The sequence below is a fragment of the Pomacea canaliculata genome, linkage group LG8, assembly GCF_003073045.1.
Source record: "Pomacea canaliculata isolate SZHN2017 linkage group LG8, ASM307304v1, whole genome shotgun sequence".
Lineage (NCBI taxonomy): Eukaryota > Metazoa > Mollusca > Gastropoda > Architaenioglossa > Ampullariidae > Pomacea > Pomacea canaliculata.
In genome coordinates, this window is record NC_037597.1 from 3,040,620 (window position 1) to 3,060,444 (window position 19,825).

Consider the following 19,825-nt stretch of genomic DNA (forward strand, 5'->3'; position numbering starts at 1 on the left):
ACTTACTTTTAACCTGTTAACTCCTTCGTTAAACTACCGTCAGCCAAATGTAAACATAGCGAGCCACAAATGTAAACAACTGCAGCCATTCATGTTGAAAGCTGACGTGTCGACTCTCACCCTTGGCAACAACATTGATACTGTCGTCAGATATTCTGACATCTTTGTAGTGTGAACCTTGTCTACACTGTAGACCCATAGACACCGTTGTAGTCATGTTCTTGACTTGTTGGTTTGTGTTCAGGGTCTAGTGAGTATGCTAACAGCCTGGGCACACTGTGCGGGAGTACGTCACGTGACTTTTACAGCTCGGGGCGGTATGTGTTCATCAAGTTTCACAGTGATAGCAGTGGAAGCGCAGGAGGGTTCCGCCTGACCTACCAAGCCGTTGGTAGCTGGGAGGTGCACAAAGCAGGTAAAGTGACGTCATTACAGGTAGTGTTTGATACTTCAATCGACTTACTGAGCGACTTCAAAAAGAGATTTGTGCAAGTCTGTGGAACTGCTTTATAGAATTATGTTTGTATGAGATATTCTTATAACCAGAATTGATTTGGAACCTTTTTTATCATTCTGTATATATTTTTTAAGATATGGTTCCTGTCGAACTCCTCACCTAATCTCAAACGTCGATACCTCATTACCGCCTTCCTATCGTCGTTGAATATGTTGCAGATTCTGTATAACACCTGTATAGTACAACACCTAATACGTGTATATAACGAATCACTTTACTACATTAACGATATTTTTCAGATGAAGTCAGCCCTGCTGTTATTGCTGGAGCAGTCGTTGGAAGTGTTGTCTTCCTCATCGCTGTCATCGTGGTCATAGTGTCATTCAGACGACGTCAACTGCAGCAGTCAGCAAGAAATCGCCCCATCAATACCACCAACAACCAGTACATTGCATACTTCTATCCTGGCAATGGTTCTGCTCCAAACGTTGGTGTGCCCTCCGTCGGTTCCGGTCCTCCGCATGTCATGTCCGGCACTCCTCATGTCCCTCCCTCTGTCATCGTAGGCCCTCATTCTCTCTCATCAGGGCCTCCTCCCTATCACCTTGTCAATGGTCCTGTTTCAAACGTCGGTTCCGGTCCTTCACATGTCACTTCAGGCACGACCTCTTTCCCTCCCTCTGTCATTCGTAGGTCCTCATTCTCTCTCATCAGAGCCTCCTTCTTATCATCTTGTCAGCCAGTCCACGGGTGGGAGCTACCCTGGTACTGATGTTAGTGCTGTGCACTATGTGAACAGTCCGCTGCAACAAAACTCTCAGCCGCCGATGACAAGAGGTCCATCATCTGGTGAGCCATTGGCTAATCAGGTGAGATTTTTTAACGGTATCTTGATCTTCAGAAACTTGCAAAGGAATAAAAATGGGTCTATGACTGCTACATCTGGTACATACTTCAGTGGATACTGTTGTAATTGCCTCATACTAGACAAGGATAAGATGTTGCTAAACGGTCACACAGTAAAATTCCCATGTTGACTAACACTAAATTAGGAATACGAAAGCTAAACTACTCAATCGTTTTGCAGGATAAAAATAGTCAGGAGAACCCGTCCATCAGATTGTAGCCGTCAGTCGACTACAGTACAGCTGTGATGCAGACAATCCGCCATCGACTGTCATGATGGAGGCTCCGGCAAAATGGTTTCCTCAACTAAAAATAGTCTACTGACGTCAGCTTTTACGTTGTATGTCGACTGACGTAATCTGCTGACCAAGATTACTCTACCGACGTCAACATTTTCTACTGACGTCAAAAGAAGTGACAGAGAGGTGACCGCAAATCCAGGCAACCAATCGTGCTGCGACTTTCACTCACACTAGCTGACAGAATGAAAAATGTCGCCGTCAGTGTTATATGACACTCAAGTAATGAAATACATTTTGTACTACGTTAATTGACCTGCAGGTCACAAACAGTCAGCTGCCACTGTATTGTAAAATATCAAAACACTTTGACTTTAGAAGTCAAAATCAAAAATCAAAAACAGACTTTATTGTGAGGACAGAAATTTGTCTTTGCACATACACATACAGACATTTGTTAGGAGTAAAAGTGTAAGGCAGTGTATGACCTAAGACTACGAGCATACTAGAGTCCGCTTTCAGTAGTTTGCCGGTGGACCAACGAGTGTCGACGAGATTGAAACAGAGGTTTAAACCCGAAGAATTACATCTTGAGCTCGCTGGAGGGACCTGCCAGACGTCGAGTGTTGATGCTTCCGCATTACGCCGAGAAAGATCTTGGGTGTCTAGTGGAGGCGTACGGCGAACGGAAAGAATTAGTACTAGTTAGCTGGAAATATAAATATGCATAATAAAGTTTATTTATATATTTATACATATCATAGTGGCCACACTGCACAGCTGTTAGAACGAGACAATGACTATTAATTTCAAAGTTTTCTTTGGTTTTATTCTTTTTGCGATAGAAAAAATGAGTTGTTGTCCTGACTTCTCCAAGGCATTTAACATCCGTTATTTTGAAATTGCTTTGATGTATGTTGACATTGTTGACAGTGGACAGTGATCTACTCCGCGAACTTTTATTGTCATTGTCACGAAACTTTTCTAGATGAAGTGAGATCTGAGCTGCTGTCCTACAACTTTATAAATTATGTTGTAACCAAAGAGTGGCATACAATAAAATGCTTTCCTTTTTTGTGTCTCTGTTTTATTGGTTCATTTATGAATTCGTTTGTTTTGATCGTTTGCCCTCAGTTTTTGATGCACAAGGAAACTTCGATGGAGCCTAATGTGTAACACGTGCATCGTCTAACAAACTGAATAACTGTAGATAAACCTTAAATAGACACTTGAAGCTTGCAGTGTCAAGAGTTTTCGTATTCCAGGCATGATTGAGTGGGTGGAAGAAGATGAGACAAGATCAAGACTAAACTGTTTAAATACAAACTGCTCAGGTACATTCTCGGTGTGAAGAAGAGCTCAATGCGCTGTGTTCGAAACACGAGCGAACTAAGCCCATTTTTTATCGTTGTTTACAGCACGTTTCTGGGCGGAGACTTGTCATGCACTGATAATTGAAAGTAAATAACATGTGTTCTACAGAGTTCTGTATACAATCAAACTTTTCTGACCGACAGCTTGCTTCACTTTTACTGTTTGTCTACCCGGGCGCGTGTACCTATCATCCTTGCAAAGTTCTATTCTTACAGGTCTTTCGTAAGATTTGTGAACTGAACGTTACTATAACATATTTCTAAAGTGTACTATAGGTTATATCTGTGAATTGAACTGTATTATAAGATATATCTGTAAGAAATCTGTCAAAAGCTGACAGCAGACATCAGGTCCTGTACAGAAACACACCACGTGATTAAACTAAAATTACTGCATTCCCTAGGGCAACCATGCTCACTCTTTCTTGCCATTAAAGTCTAAACAATTATTGACTTCTTGTGTTTGTATCTTTGTATCTCTTCTAAAAAATGCGGTGAGCTCGCATTAAATAAACAGCAAAGTGCATTATAATAATGATGATAAAACTACAACAACCAATACAAATAATAATAATGACAAATGTTTATTTGTCTGCTTGGCCGGAGAAGCGGAGATTTTATTTGTGGACAAGGCCCCGAAAATCGTGGCACCATGTTCAACATCCACAGCAATTCAGCATCTGCTGAAGTACATTTCAGATAGATATCTGATAACTTTTGAATCTTTTTCATTACTCTAAGCTTGTTTTTGTGAACTTGGACATTTATGTGTTTTGCATCCGACTGGTATGAGTGGAATATCTTTTACATAATGCGCTCAAAAGTGTAAAATGTTGAAGACTTTTTTGAGGGGAAACAGTACTTCCAGCATACGAAGATTATTTCTGAAATGTTAAATGTAGTGTTTGTGTGTGTTCAAGCTCCACACAATTGCCACAAGCAGCTCAGCTGTGTACCAAAGACTTACTGTAATGTTCTGACTTTACGTATTCTTCATTGAACCAAATACTAATAACATCTGATAAAATACCAATCTGTCATTATCAATAAGTAGTATAAAGAAAATAGTGGACAACTTGTTTTCATGTGCAAGAGTGTCAATAGTATTGCGATAAAAGATGTGAACTCAAGGTCTTTCAGTACAGTGGCGACGTCTTTTGGGTGTGGATATGTGTGAAGGTGTGTGTGGGTGTGTGTGTGGGTGTGGATGTATGCTGAACTGCTGACTACAAACAAGTGTTTACGTACGGACCAGGGGACGATCACAATGACCGAGACGGGATACCTGAGTAAACAAACGATCTGTTTCTTCATCTGATGATAGAATCCTTTAAAAGCCATTATATCCCAGCTTCCCGACCACCGTGCGTGTGTATATATGAGATAATGGACTTTCCACTTTTTTATCTACACAGATTTGTGAATGTGTCTACCAGTGTGACACAATACAGGGCAGGGAGATAACCGACAACTGAGTCATTGATGGGACGGGTGGTGAACTCTTGATAAGACGGCTTTCGTCGATCACTGACTTCACAGTCGTGCGAAATCAACTGTGTGCTCACCAGGGTCGTGCTCATAAAGACCGGTTTGACTCTAAACTCGCAGTGTACAACATTCAAGAATAATTTTGAGCCAGCAAAAGCTGACAGAAGGCACGATGGGACATCGACAATTGTGTTTGACTGCTTGGACCATCGCAGTAGGTGTGATCACAGGTAAGTAGCTATCCTAGCGAATGTACTGATGGAGGATGGTAGGTTGGAATCAATGTAAAAGTAATAATAAATAAAGAAAACAGCCACGTCTTTCCCTCCATGACTGTTCGAGGGCTTACCATAGAGTGCAAAGGACAAATTGAAATACATTTACAAGGTTAAAGCACAGGTCAACACTGATAGCGTTACTAAGGCGCTGTTTAGCAACATTATTACAACAAAATACTACAAACCGTGGTTTTCACTTCTAGAAAAGACTGTTTCATATATACATCACTGTATGTGTGAAAGGGCTGGTGGTGGAGCTGGTAGTGGTGGTAAGACAAGACACTAAGCTCTATCTCTTTACCTAAGTGTGAATACCTGTATTTTTTGTAAGGATGCTGAATAATTAAAAGGTACACCAAAACAAGAAAGTAATCCTTCTGAATACTTGCATTTATTTTACATGTATCAACGTATGTATTTATGTGTAGGCATTATATTTGTATCTGCTTAGGTAGCTAGCCACCTCACTGTGAACATTTCTAAATACTTAGTGTAACATATATCACATCAGTATAAATATTCACACACACATTGCATGTCTATCAAATTCAGTATATAGCAGTATATTTTACAGTAGTGTGTTTGTGTGTTCACATTCAGTGTGTTACTAGTCAATGTATCAGTGTTCTGGCTGACTGTCAATGTTTGTTCACTGTGTTGGATGTTTGTAATCTTGGCAAAGGTGTTGGTGCGACTGAACGTTCCTTCATTGATAACGTTTAGTGCTCATGAACTTTCCTGACCACATGTAGCCCTCATACACTTTACAATTAATATATAGTTCTTATACTCTTTACTGACCACATATAGCCCTCATACACTTTACAAATAGTTAATAGTTTTTATACACTTTACTGACCATGTATAGCCTTCATACACTTTACTGATCACAGGTAGTTTTGATACACTTTAATCTTTTGTTGACATGGTTTATTTTTAGTATGCTAAAGAATACTTATTGTTAATGTATACGGTCTGAGTTCTAAAATTTGGTCATGTTCTTTTTGCATTATTTTGATGTTTTATTTGTATTTAGTCAATGACCTGTTTGAAGATGGGGGGGAATCAAATTAAAAACTAAAATATACTTAAGATATTTTGGTATCCACATTTTATTTTTATAAGCTAAGGGTATATATAACTCCTTCCTTTTCATCCTGAGCCTTATAGTCAACTTTTTTTTTTTGTCGACAAGAAGGTTCAAAATACAAGGATAAAAAGCCTACATAGAAAATATGAATTAAAAATTCTTTTATCCCTTTTACCTTCCCGTGTGCTCTCTCAATATTAATTGTTTTCTCTCAATGTTTACCAGGTGCTCTGTCAGGTTCAGATTGCCAGTGTACTGGTAGTACCAGGCCTGCACAACTTTTCGGAAATACGAATAAAACTCACATCGATTTTCATTTTCTCCCAAGGTATTGTGTGCAAAAGGCAACAGTGTGTTTTGTATACTAGACAAAATTAAAATTAATATTGCACCATCACTTATGTCAGATCCACCATTCCCTTACAACATTCTCTGGGCATGAAGATGGTCAGTATGATAACTACATATACTTCCTATGATTTCACACATGACTATTTCTATTCTTGTAATTTAAAATTTATTCAGTGCATCTGTCATATTGTTGCTGGCTTAAAGTCACAGAAAGTTTAATTGTGACAGTAATGGGTCACTGATAGCTACTGTCTGTCTGCTTGCATGAGTAAATTCATCAGTGTTGTGTTGTGGTGAGTGTGTCCTGTTCTGTGTACCACAGCAACACCAGCGACACCACCTGTCAGTGGATCATCAGCTCTCAGACCATTGCCAGACTGCAATCAGTCAGGTGTCAGTCTACACAGTCAGTCAGTCAGTACACAGTCAGTCACACCCCATCACACCCCAGTCAGGGTCAGTCAGTCAACCCCAGTCAGTCCTACAGTAGTCACCCCATGTGTCAGTCAGTGTACCCAGTCAGTCCTACACAGTCACACCCCATGTGTGTCAGTCCTACACAGTCAGTCCTACCCACCCCATGTGTACACAGTCAGTCCTCACAGTCACACCCCATGTGTCAGTTCAGGTCCCATGTGTCAGTCCTACACAGTCATACCCCATGTGTCAGTCCTACACAGTCACACCCCATGTGTCAGTCCTACACAGTCACACCCCATGTGTCAGTCCTACACAGTCACACCCCATGTGTCAGTCCTACACAGTCATACCCCATGTGCCTTACACATTCATCACTTGAGGTCTAGTGCTTTAGTGCTTAATACTTTCGTGGACATTTCTCAACAATATTTATAGGACAGACTTTATTATATGTTATATATGTTATTATATGTGGTATGATTGATGTATTTATAAATAGTTCTTGATTCATCCATGTAATACGGATTTCTTTCTCTATTTTGCGTTTAAACATTTTTTTTCCATAATGTTTCTCTTGTTTTCTTTTTTTTGCTTCTCTTCTACGTGACAGAGCTTGTGTGATTGTGTCTGTGTATATGTCAGGCTAACTCTAGCTCTTACTGTCACACAGGTAACTCTTCTCACGCCCGTATCTTGCTGTCGACCTGCTCTCCACCTTCTTTTCCAATCAACAGCAGTGGACGTGAGGTGCTGCTGTCCTTCACTGCAGGAAACAATGCGACTAGTGACATTGGTTTCCTCATTGAATACGAGTCCTTCTGGTCTACAGGTGAGACACTGACGGAGTTTGTTCTTTCAGAAAAATGATCAAAGTTATCTAAATGAGTCGAAACAAACATCAAATATATAACACAAATAAATAAGGATGGCCTGTACAGAATCTTTTGGTTGAAAGTGAGCGATATCATTACAGATTGACACATCAGATGTTGATCACTTGGTTCATTAGTTTGAAATGTTCTATGTCCAGACCGCTGTAACTCAGTGGTTCTATTCAGTGTGAGTCGTGACCCGCAATACCTGGAGTATCCAGCAAACGACAGCTCCACCTCCAACTCCACCTCCCCTAGGTACACTACATTTTAATTTTTCATTATTTTTTTTTTTTTACTACTACTCAGGAGTGAAGAATGCAAATAAAGGACTAAGCTCATCACAAAATGTTAGCAAACAACAAAGTTTTATTTGGTATAGGAAATTCTGTGATCATCGGCATTCTTGAAGCTGTTACATTCAGTACTTGGACATGCCTTAAATATATATACTGTCGCTTTGACAAAGTAGGTAAAGTTTAATAGGTCTTTATGTGAAAGTTGATGCTTCAAAATTGTAACTCTCATGGGAAAGGGAATTAGTTTTAGGAATCTTAACCCATTTGACCAAATGTTCACTAACCAATCAAAGTATTTTACATTGCTTTTGGTTGCTCCATCAGATCTTTTTTCAGAAACGCTAGCTGTGGGTGGTTATTTCAAGCTAGCAGTCCTGATTACATCATAAATATTGACATCAGGACCTATCTCCTTGACACTAGCCGTTTCTATATTGAAGTGTTTGACAGTAAGTACAGGCAAAGTTGTACATTGTACAGCGAAGTATACCTTTAATGTCAGTGCTCAGAAAGCTACACTTACAGATTTTAATGTTGATTATATTTTAATACATATTTTGTATATGTAAGGTATAAAGACTTTAAGACCAGTTCAATTCTCCATTTTTATAGAAACCATGGCAAGTACATAAAATCACACCCTTCATGTTAGTGCGCAGTATAAAAGTAATTATACTGAACACAGAGATCTTTCAAAGGCCATCCATCATTTAGTTTTAATCAACTCGGTTCCAGTTAGCCCAACAAGATCTTATATTTTCCCCTTTATCTCTTTATGTAACATATGCCGATATACAGTACTGATAAAAGATACTAAGTATTTTGTAATATTATGGTCTCAGTTGTCATCTTATTTCAAAGTTCCACCAGTGGGTGGACTGACGTTAAACGAACATCCATTGTGAAAATTAACAATTTCCTCACAAACCCGTATCCAGTCATAAGACAACAACATGTCAATAAGACCAACTGTACTTGTAGTGACTAAAGTCCATCCAGTGACATACAGAATTTTCACTTACACATGACCTGGCTGTTTTGTTAAAGTTCAGCAAGTGCTAAAATAATAAACAGACAGTCTTGCTGGTTAGCTGTATATCCCCACAAATCCTTATTTTTTCCATGTCGACCACTCACTGTATGCAGCAAGCAGCCCCTGCTTACGATGAACCACTCATATAAAACCAGGCTCTAACTAGTAACTCACTGTAACAACCTCATTTCCTGTCTCTATGACTCCACTCGGTGGAATCCTGTTCCACTTAATTAGTTCATAAATATTCTAATTTGATCCATGTGCAGAAACTCACACACTCTTTTTTTATTTATTCAGTTTCTTACATAATGACTTATAATCTATGAGTTTTGCAGATTGGTTTTCTTGGTGACCTTATTAGTACGAAAGAATGTGAAAACAACTGTTTATTTCTGTAAGTCGGCATTCAGATTGTAATTTCCTATTAACACATACAAAACCTTAGAACATGATACTTTCTTGTGTCTGACAGGCCCTTTTGAAGTAAACCTACTTGCCAGACTAAGGGGAGGTCCAACACAACAACAGTTGTTTAGTTCAGGACAGTATTTGTACATCTCATTACTCAACAGTGGCTATATAGATGTAAAGAGGTTAAATCTCACCTCTCAAGAAGTTCAGCGATCAACTGTATTTCCTTGCAATGGTAAGAAACCAAATAAATTGTGGTTCCTTTTTAAGTTGTTTATTAGATCAAGTTTGTGTGCATGTCTTTGCTTCAATATTTTAATGTAGATAGGCATCACCAATTTTACCATTGTTACCATTTTTCGTATTATAATATTAAAAGCATATTGCTAAAATATTATAGGATGCATAGTTTAACAAGTGTATAAAGAGATAGTATGATGTAATGTTATTATAACAGTCTTTGTAAACAACCGTGTTTTATGTACTATGCCAAAGATATTTGCTGTTTATTTAAAAGCAACCGTCAGACAAGCACAGAGAGAGAGAGAAAGAATGAAAGAAGAGGTCTAAAGCAACACTAATTTTCTAACTATATCTGTTTCAGCGTGTTCTTGCAGGGGTTCACTGACAGCTTCTCACCTTCACAAGTACTACTTAAGATATCCAGCAGACCAAACACGATATCCCAAGTACATTTTTTTCTTGACCTTTATCAAAATATTTACAACAATGAAATAAATGTGTATGCTAATAATGATATGAAGTTGAAAAAGTTGTTGTGATATCGGTGTCTTTGTAATAGGTTTCTGATCAAATACTGCTTGACTTCAATGACAGCGTACAGAAATGGCCTAAAAGAACAAAAATAAATTATCAACTTTAACAAACAGTAGAAATCTTGTCGCGACTGTGTTCACTCACAATAAATATTGTTTTAACACTCAATACAGACTTACATCACTGTTTTTATTTTCAGCAATGTTGATTGTTATTGGCATCTAACTAGCGCCTCCGACTACGTGATTCACGTGACTTTCCTGTACATCGACGTAGAAACTAGCCCTAGATGTTCTAACGACTACGTTCAGGTGTTTGATGGTAAGTTCTGGAAGCTCTAATTTTAAAAGGTCTTCTTAGTACGAAGAATTTTTTTCTGTACAGTCTATCAATAAATTTTATTTTCCTATTTTATGACAACCGGCGGTCTATATGTAATTTTGAGGGTTCACCAGGAGATGACTGTGCTTTGTACAGGGTCTTGAGGTCCAGGCGGGAGTCCAATTGGTATTTTCGTGTTTTTTCTTTCTATCAGTGAAATGTGTTCTTTGAGACGAAAGAAAAACTGCAAGAGTTGAAGAAGCTGCAGGCTATAGTGTAATTATGACAAATTAATTAAATACATCTGGCGATTGGTATTTCCACTATTGCAATCCTAATATGCATTGTTGTGGTACAGTTGCCGTACTTTAGATGCTCAACTTGAAGCAGTTGTCTTTTCATGGTTGTTTTTAACGCATGCGAATCCTCCCTCGTGAAACTCAGTATGAATTTGCTCTTGTCAACCTGGTCTCGGCTTTGTTCCTATATTACCCAAAAGTCTTCAGGCTCAGTGCTTCAGTATCTTATTCTGTGGAAGAATTCGATGAAAAGACAAAAAACATTTATTAAAAAAACACGATGGTTCTCTTGTGAACTAAAAGCCTGTAACGTATACTGTTACTGTACTCCACAGGTTTGGGGTCGCCAAGCAACAGTCTTAGTGCAGTTTGTGGGGGTCGACATGAGTTCTACAGTTCTGGTCAGATCGTGTACATCAAATTTCACAGTGATTCCAGTATCACTGGACAAGGCTTCCTACTGTCCTACGAAGCGATTCGTTCATCAGAAGTGATGCAAGACATCGGTAACGTATATGTCACCACAAACTAAAGGATAAATAGAGGAACTAAGGCAAGACATAAGTCAGTGTATATCAAAATGAGTCACAACATGGGGACATGCTTATGGTTATGGCTATAATAGACGGGACAACTAGGATCATATGTTAAGGAGGTTTGTCTACATCACAAAATGAATACACACGTCGCACATGAGTCATGGAGTGTTTTTCCTAATTAACGTTATTGCAAATAACTCCTGAAATAATAAAGATATATAATCTTAGAAAAAGATGAAAAAATGTTTAATGTGATTTAATATTTATCACATATATATCATCTGTAAATTTCAGTAAAGACTTGGTGCAGAGAGAGGGTTGTGAGATTTCATAATAGATGGAGTTACCTTAAGATTGTCTGTTACAGGTGGAAGGTGCTTAAGAAGAATTGTGACTAAAACAGCGACATCTACCCACATTCTCTGGTGTACCCTTCTAACTCCTCCACTTATGCTGAGTAAGGAACTCCATTTTATTTTGTACATCAAGACCTTTCTCTACATGATAGTTATCAGGCAAGTCAAACAGGGTTGGTGAAATTAATGAGTATAATGTTAATTAATCTGTCTCAGGGCTTCTGCTTACGCAAACAATTGCGTACAGTACGCATTAAAAGTTCGGAGGACCCCTTCAATTTTCGTCCATGGGGTCCCATTCAAATTTGGGCGAAGAACAGGGACACCTTAAAAATCTGAAGAAGGGGTCCCTGGGACCCCAAAGAATTTAGCCTTAGCAGAAGCCCTGCTGTCTTAATATTTAACAGTGTAAAACATACAGTTGATGGCTACCACAAACTTAAGGAATACATTTTTGCGATGCCAGCTGATGGAATATTTTATTTGTAGCAATGCCGACTGTGACTGGCTCCTCCAAGCTCCTCTCTCAGACTACGTTGTGTACGTGAATTTCACGTTCGTTGACATCGAAGAAAGCGGCTCTTATTGTACCAGTGACTATGTTCAGGTGTTTGACGGTAAGCAACAATAAGAGAATAATTTAATTTACTAACACAGAGACAGTTCTTATGTTAGAAGCAACATATGTTGTTAGACTGCTGTTGTTACCGACAACATCAAGGCTGCTACTATTTGTGTTGTATATGAAATCAAGAGATGTACAGAAGATGTGTTTGTCTGTCTTCAGGGTCCAGCTCCTCTAGCGACAGCCTCGGCAAGTTGTGTGGCTCTATCTTACATGACTTTTACAGCTCGGGGCAGTCTATGTACATCAAGTTTCACAGTGATTCTAGTATAATAAAAGGAGGATTCCGACTGACCTACCAGGCGGTTTATCGTTGGAATGTTCCCACAACGACAGGTAAAGCCAAATAACACTGCCAGCACTGCCCTAACCCTTGCTCCAATAAACCAGGGTGTGGCTTTAGTAGACACTGTCTAGGAAGGTTTGTTTGGGTATCATTGACAGATTTCTTCGACTTCAACGGTTCAGAAGAAAAAAATTCAAAGCAACATGCACAGCAATCTACTCCATGTGCACTTATTTCCAGATGAAACTGTGCCACTTCAGATAATCTTTTTCTCTAGTTAAAACAGATAGTGTAATATCCCATTTTTCTGATTTTTAAATGAAATATGAACAAGGTAAAAATGACTGCTGTGGTTGTTGTCCATCCACACTGTAGTTTCAAGTTGTATTTCAAGCGAGCGTTCGCTCTGTTCTCTCATTTATTGGATATGGTGTCATCTGTAAATTGCAGAAAAGACTAGGAGCAGAGATAACATTGTGACATTTCAAAATGTGACCGACTGACTTTAAGACTGGTTGTTACAGGTGGAGTGTGCTTACGTGGTGTGACCAAAACAGTGTCGTATACCTCACAGTCTCTGGGGTACCCTCTAGGCCGCAACACTTATGACAAGTAAGCCACTTTCTTATTAACATTTCGGCCGTTGGAGCTTTTCATACATAATAACAAGCAGTTAAAGCAGGGTAACTGAAATTATACAGCATAATGTTCATTAATCTGTCTTAATATTTAACTCTGCAGCGTTTAAACATACAGTTGATGGCTACGACAAACTTAAGGAATTCATTTTTGCGATGCCAGTTGATGGAATGTTTTATTTGTAGCAATGTTAACTGTGAGTGGCTCCTCCAAGCGTCTAACGAAAATTACGTTGTGTACGTGAATTTCACGTTCGTCGACATTGAAGGAAGCAGCTCTTCTTGTCCCAGTGACTATGTACAGCTGTTTGACGGTAAGCAATAGTAAGAGAATAATGTAATCTACTAACACCGAGACAGTTCTTGTGATATATGAGACACACACACACACATATATATATAGATGTATATAATATGTTATAAGCAACATATGTTGTTAGACTGCTGGTTGTTACCGAGAACATGAAAGATGCTACTATTTGTATTGTATATGAAATCAAAATCAAAGTTTTGTTTTCTGTCTTCAGGGTCCAGCTCCTCTGCCCTCAGCCTCGGCAAGTTGTGTGGGTCTAAGTCACGTGACTTTTACAGCTCGGGGCAGTCTGTGTTCATCATGTTTCACAGTGATGGCAGTGTAACAAGAGGAGGATTCCGACTGAACTACTACGAGGTTTTTAGTTGGAGTGTTCCCACAAAGCCAGGTAAAGTCAAAAAACCTGTTTATACCTGTTTATATTATGTTTAATTAGGTCCATTTTTTTCTCAGTTCAAATATTCCCTATTTCTGACTTTTTTTAAAAATCAAATAAGAACAATCTAAAAATGACTGGCGGTTGCTGTCAATCCACACTGTAGCTTCAAGTTGCTCTATTTTAAAGGGTTACTCAAGGCTTGTGATAAGGCTCTGGCGACGGTCAAACGTTTCAAAACTATATTTAGTTACAATTACAGAGCACGAGAGCAATACAGGAGAAATAAAGGATTCGTTTCTCACTTAATTACCACTTATTAGCACTATTTCGCTTGCCGATGTTTATACAAATTGAAAAAATCCAGTGAAATCGACCGTTGTGTCCTTCCGCCGAGTAACCGCGATAGCTTCCAGAGATGGTCAAGCAGACGAGTCTTGTTGTGACGTCAGAGTCTTGTTGTGACGTTAGTCTCTGACACAAAGTGTCTGTATCTGTATCATTGCGAAGATTTGACGTCATCTGTTTATTCGTATGACGCACTCTGTGTGTCAGGCTTGTTAGGCTCTGTCCTATCTTTTCGTGGCAATCGGGTGCAGCACATTCTCGAGGCGTGGTTCTCACTATGGAAACCACACGTCATAGGGTCACGTGACGGAGAACGAGACTTCGTGGAAGCAAAAAAAGAGTCCCGTGTCATTTCTCTTATTAAACACAACATTCTACTAAAAACCTTCAACGTTTTCCGCATGAACACACATATAAATAGACGAGATTCAAATTTATCTACTCTTTACGCCATTCTAAGCAGTTTTATTTTGTCTTTAGAATCCCTTTAAGGGAGTGTACTTCGGAATAAAGTAAAAATAGGTTAAAAATATGAATTTTTTTCTTCAATATTTCTCGAGAAAGAGTAAGTAATCCTCTTGTATTTTTATTCTTTGCTTCTTGCTAAGTCTATCTTGCTAAGGACTATCACGAAGACGCATCATTGTTTCTGAATCATTTTGTACACAACGAACATCATTGTGTGAGAAACATTTTTATACAAGACACAATATTGTGTCAAGACTTGTTGGTAAACTAGACACACCATTGTGTCAACACCTATTTGTAAACAATACACACCAGTATTTGGTTTCTCTGTTCCAGCCAGTGGTTGTTCACGAAACACTCAGATGCCGACTGCATTGCTCTCCAGTGTAGAGACTTTGCAGTACCCTACTAACTACTTGAACTACCCAGAGTAAGATTTGGCCTGAGGACATGTTAGTTTACAAAGCTTTACGATAAAGAGATGAATATATTAATGTAATGGCAACTGTTTAGTCTGTTAAAGTTTTACAATTTTATTCTAATCAAGGTTATCAAAGAATGTTACATCCAACAGAAGTCGTGCTAAAGTTCGCAGGTCGTCTATAGTGACCCTATTCATTCCTTTGATTTTCCAGGAATGCTGACTGTGGCTGGCTACTGAAAACTAACGATGACGACTACGTTGTTCACGTGACTTTCACGTATGTTAACACAGAGTATAGCTACACTTGCAGCTTCGACTACATTGAAATCTTTGACGGTAAGTGATGTGAATTGTGCTCACCTTTGTATTACTGTGTTTACCCAACATTAAAGCACATCTAGCTATTCACTTTTAACAATTAATTATGCCAGTGTTATTTGCTCTTACATCATATTAAATTCTGAAGTTTGTCGTTTGCGACTCTGGAAAGTTTCGATTCGTTGTTGAAGATGCGCTCATCGTTTGCTGAAATTTTTTTACTGACATGGGGTGTGTCCAGAGAGAAGTCTCTTCACAAACCTCCCGAGTACATCTGCATTTAAACATGGGCAAACACAAACTAAATGTCGTGCATTACATCCCGTTACACGCAGCAGGCGAGATGATGAGTCACGTCAGGTGGTACAGCAAGCTGTCTTTATAATAATTAAAAACGTAGGTCGATTTTTCTCTGGAAACAGTCAAAACTAAAAAGAAGCTGCTGACCAAAGATATTTGACTTACCTTTAGTCCGTAAACTCCTTCGTTAAACTGCCATCAGCCAGATGTAAACATAGCGAGCCACAAATGTAAACAACTGCAGCCATTCATGTTGAAGAAGCTGACGTGTCGACTCTCACCTTTGTCAACAACATTGATGTTGCCGTCAGACATTCTCAGACACCTTGGTAGTGTGAGCCTTGTCTACACTGTAGACCCATAGACACCGTTGTAGTCATGTTCTTGACTTGTTGGTTTGTGTTCAGGGTCTAGTGAGTATGCTAACAGCCTGGGCACACTGTGCGGGACTACGTCACGTGACTTTTACAGCTCGGGGCAGTCTGTGTTCATCAAGTTTCACAGTGATGGCAGTGGAAGCGGAGGTGGGTTCCGCCTGACGTACCAAGCCGTTGCTAGCTGGGAGGTGCCCAAAGCAGGTAAAGTGACGTCATTACAGGTAGTGTTTGATACTTCAATCGACTTACTGAGCGACTTCAAAAAGAGATTTGTGCAAGTCTGTGGAACTGCTTTATAGAATTGTGTTTGTATGAGATATTCTTATAACCAGAATTGATTTGTAACCTTTTTTATCATTCTGTATATAATTTTTAAGATATGGTTCGTGTCGAACTCCTCACCTAATCTCATACGTCGACAAACGTCATTACGACCTTACTGTCGTCGTTGAATATGTTGCAGATTCTGTAGAACACTTGTATAGTACAACACCTAATACGTGTATATAACGGATCACTTTCCTACATTACCGTCACCGTTGGATATTTTTCAGATGAAGTCAGCCCTGCTGTTATTGCTGGAGCAGTAGTTGGAAGTGTTGTCTTCCTCATCGCTGTCATCGTGGTCATAGTGTCATTCAGACGACGTCAACTGCAGCAGTCAGCAAGAAATCGCCCCATTAATACCACCAACAACCAGTACATTGCATACTTCTATCCTGGCAATGGTTCCGCTCCAAACGTCGGTGTGCCCTCCGTCGGTTCCGGTCCTCCGCATGTCATGTCCGGCACTCCTCATGTCCCTCCCTCTGTCATCGTAGGCCCTCATTCTCTCTCATCAGGGCCTCCTCCCTATCACCTTGTCAATGGTCCTGTTTCAAACGTCGGTTCCGGTCCTTCACATGTCACTTCCGGCACTCCTCATGTCCCTCCCTCTGTCATCGTAGGCCCTCATTCTTTCTCATCAGAGCCTCCTTCCTATCATCTTGTCAGCCAGTCCACGGGTGGGAGCTACCCTACTACTGATGTCAGTGCTGTGCACTATATGAACAGTCCGTTGCAGCAAAACTCTCAGCAGCCGATGACAAGAGGTCCATCATCTGGTGAGCCATTGGCTAATCAGGTGAGATTTTTCAACGGGTATCCTTGATCTTCAGAAAACTTGCAAAGGAATAAAAATGGGTCTAAGACTGCTACATCTGGTACATACTTCAGTGAGATACTGTTGTAATTGCCTCATACTAGACAAAGATAAGATGTTGCTAAACGGTCACACAGTAAAATTCCCGAGTTGACTAAGTAACACTAAATTATGAATACGAAAGCTAAACTACTCAATCATTTTGCAGGATAAAAATAGTCAGGAGAAACCGTCCATCAGATTGTAGCCGTCAGTCGACTACAGTACAGCTGTGATGCAGACAATCCGCCATCGACTGTCATAATCGAGGCTCCGGCAAAATGGTTTCCTCAACTAAAAATAGTCTACTGACGTCAGCTTTTACGTTGTATGTCGACTGACGTAATCTGCTGATCAAGTTACTCTACCGACGTCAACATTTTCTTCTGATGTCAAAGGATGTGACTGAGAGATGACGCAAATCCAGGCAACCAATCGTGCTGAGAAATTTACTCACACTAGCTGACAATGAAAAATGTCGCCGCCAGTCACTACTAATCAAGTAAACAATACATTTATACTACGTCTTAATTGACCTGCAGGTCACAAACAAGGCAGTTGCCTGTAGAGGCGTGGTTATGTATCAATAAGCCTTTTATTGTAAAATATCTAAACATTGTAACTTTAGAAGCTTATTTAATATATTTATTATAACTAGTCAGCTGGAAATATAAATATGCATAATAATCAAGTTTATTTATATATTTATAATATGATAATAACCACACTGTGCAACTGTTAGGTACAAATGTTATGATAAAATCTCATTTCTAAGCATGCGGAAATGTAGCTGTGCTTGATTATGACGATAATGACGATGATGATTATTATGATGATGATCAACCAAGAAGCGAGCTAAATGCGCTATTTAAAAATGCTCACAACACAAAGAAAAAAAAAACGACAAAATGAGGGTGGGATTGTCACGTGAATTGCGAGACACTGGATGGTCAGAGTTGACGAGTCTGCCTTTCCTTGTTTACCAGTTCGGGTTATTCAAAAACTATAATTCCGATCTTCGTTACATGAAAGCTATGTCGTTATAGCGACTCAAGTAAGTTGTGAACAGTGTTCACATAGAATGTAAACTACACCCTGCAGTCCACATATCAAAACTATACAAGCAGGAAGACACAGCGATCCACGCGAAGTTATCTATGTGTGTGTGTGTGTGAGAATGTGTAGGTGCGTGTGTGTTAAATGTCTGTTTGAGTATGTATGCCTGCCCGTCATATTATATATGTTTGCTAGCAAAAGAAAAATTCCTGTCTTGGGTTTTTCTCGACAGACAATAAAGTTTGATTTGATTTGATTTGATTAACAACGCAGCCTTCAAAGAACACTTCCACAGAAGACACCGGAATGACAAATAAGCATCAACACACAACACTTTGACAAATCAACAAAAGTTAAAAGAAACTGAAGCCTGCTCTTCCTAGTCGACTAATAAGTCTTTACGTCAGAGAGCCAACCAGACAGACAAGTCGCCTCTTTCCAAACACTCAGTGGCAGGCACGTCCACACACACACATCTAGTCCATTGCAAAGACGAAACAAGAAACCTGAGTAGAGCACCACCCTTCAGCAGGACAGACCAAGGGAGATAACTCAATAGTAGCTTACCATAACTCCTGTGAAAGTGAGAACGAGACAGTGACCTTCACTGTCAAGGTTTTCTTTAGTTTTAGTGTTTTGCGATAGATAATGTGAGTTGTTGTTTTGACTTCTCAAAGGTATTGAACATTATGTGAGAATTGCTTTGATGTATGTTGACATTGTTGACAGTGGACAGTGAGTTACTCCGCAAACTCCTCTTGTCATTGTCATGAAACTTTTCTAGATGAAGTGAGATCTGAGCTGCTGTCCTACAACTTTATAAATTATGTTGTAACCAAAGAGTGGTAGACAATAAAATGCTTTCCCTTTTGTGTCTCTGTTTTATTGGTTCAATTATGAATTCGTTTGTTTTGATCGTTTGCCTTCAGTTTTCGATGCACCAGGAAACTTCGGTGGAGCGTAATGTGTGACACGTGCATCGTCTAACAAACTGAATAACTGGTTGTCAGCCAGTCCTGTGACAAGTTACAATCATATCAACAAGTGAGCGCCGGTCAGTCTCACGATAGACATTGTAGTGATTCACAGATTACTAAGGGTCTGTAGTGTCGTGCAGATAATTTTGTTCTCTCAGCCATACGCGTAGAAGTATAAAACAACGTACGTGTGTATGTGTGTGTGGCGTAGATGAGACGAAATCTGAACTCAGGACTGTTGGCTTTGAACAGAAGACGATCACAGTAACTACAGGATTCCTGTCAGCCAACGATTTCTTCTTTCATTTCATTCGATAATCGGTTCCTTCACCACCAATGTATTCCAGCTTCCTGGCCATTCATCTCGGGCTTCTGAGGTGAGGAACTGTCCACTTCTGGCGACTGGAACGAAATGTGTGAGACCATGTCTGCCGTTGTGACGCAATTAGAACAGGGAGATAACTGGCGACTGAGACATGTAGAGGGCGGGTGGTGTATGCGCTCAACCCGGTCTGGTGTTAGTGATGACCAGAGGCCGATTTTTTGTTTTCGCTTGTTCTTATTTGTAAACGTCTCAATGAAGGGAAAAAACTTCGGAAGAGTGACGTCAGCGACCTTGACAGTCCG

The 19,825-nt window shown here is 39.5% G+C and overlaps 1 protein-coding gene and 1 long non-coding RNA gene across 5 annotated transcripts in view; both read left to right on the forward strand.

Moving 5' to 3' along the window:
- LOC112570823 (cubilin-like) overlaps nucleotides 1-19,091 on the forward strand; it is a 31,935-nt gene extending 12,844 nt beyond the window's left edge. For 3 of the 4 annotated variants that reach the window (XM_025249461.1, XM_025249462.1, XM_025249463.1), the window contains 18 exons: nucleotides 7,273-7,431; nucleotides 7,633-7,732; nucleotides 8,098-8,222; nucleotides 9,282-9,455; nucleotides 9,825-9,909; nucleotides 10,197-10,318; nucleotides 10,953-11,123; nucleotides 11,524-11,671; nucleotides 12,002-12,129; nucleotides 12,300-12,473; nucleotides 12,948-13,035; nucleotides 13,248-13,375; nucleotides 13,589-13,762; nucleotides 14,903-14,996; nucleotides 15,202-15,326; nucleotides 16,016-16,186; nucleotides 16,540-17,108; nucleotides 17,335-19,091. In XM_025249461.1, the coding sequence (XP_025105246.1) occupies nucleotides 7,273-7,431; nucleotides 7,633-7,732; nucleotides 8,098-8,222; nucleotides 9,282-9,455; nucleotides 9,825-9,909; nucleotides 10,197-10,318; nucleotides 10,953-11,123; nucleotides 11,524-11,671; nucleotides 12,002-12,129; nucleotides 12,300-12,473; nucleotides 12,948-13,035; nucleotides 13,248-13,375; nucleotides 13,589-13,762; nucleotides 14,903-14,996; nucleotides 15,202-15,326; nucleotides 16,016-16,186; nucleotides 16,540-17,108; nucleotides 17,335-17,373 (2,774 nt within the window). In that variant the 3' untranslated portion in view covers nucleotides 17,374-19,091. The remainder of the gene's footprint in view (nucleotides 1-7,272; nucleotides 7,432-7,632; nucleotides 7,733-8,097; nucleotides 8,223-9,281; nucleotides 9,456-9,824; nucleotides 9,910-10,196; nucleotides 10,319-10,952; nucleotides 11,124-11,523; nucleotides 11,672-12,001; nucleotides 12,130-12,299; nucleotides 12,474-12,947; nucleotides 13,036-13,247; nucleotides 13,376-13,588; nucleotides 13,763-14,902; nucleotides 14,997-15,201; nucleotides 15,327-16,015; nucleotides 16,187-16,539; nucleotides 17,109-17,334) is intronic. The other variant, XM_025249464.1, reaches the window with a different exon arrangement.
- LOC112570824 lies at nucleotides 4,509-6,565 on the forward strand. Its single transcript, XR_003100708.1, has 3 exons — nucleotides 4,509-4,693; nucleotides 6,057-6,159; nucleotides 6,505-6,565. It is a non-coding gene; the product is annotated as an uncharacterized LOC112570824 (long non-coding RNA).
- Nucleotides 19,092-19,825: the final 734 nt, after the last annotated feature.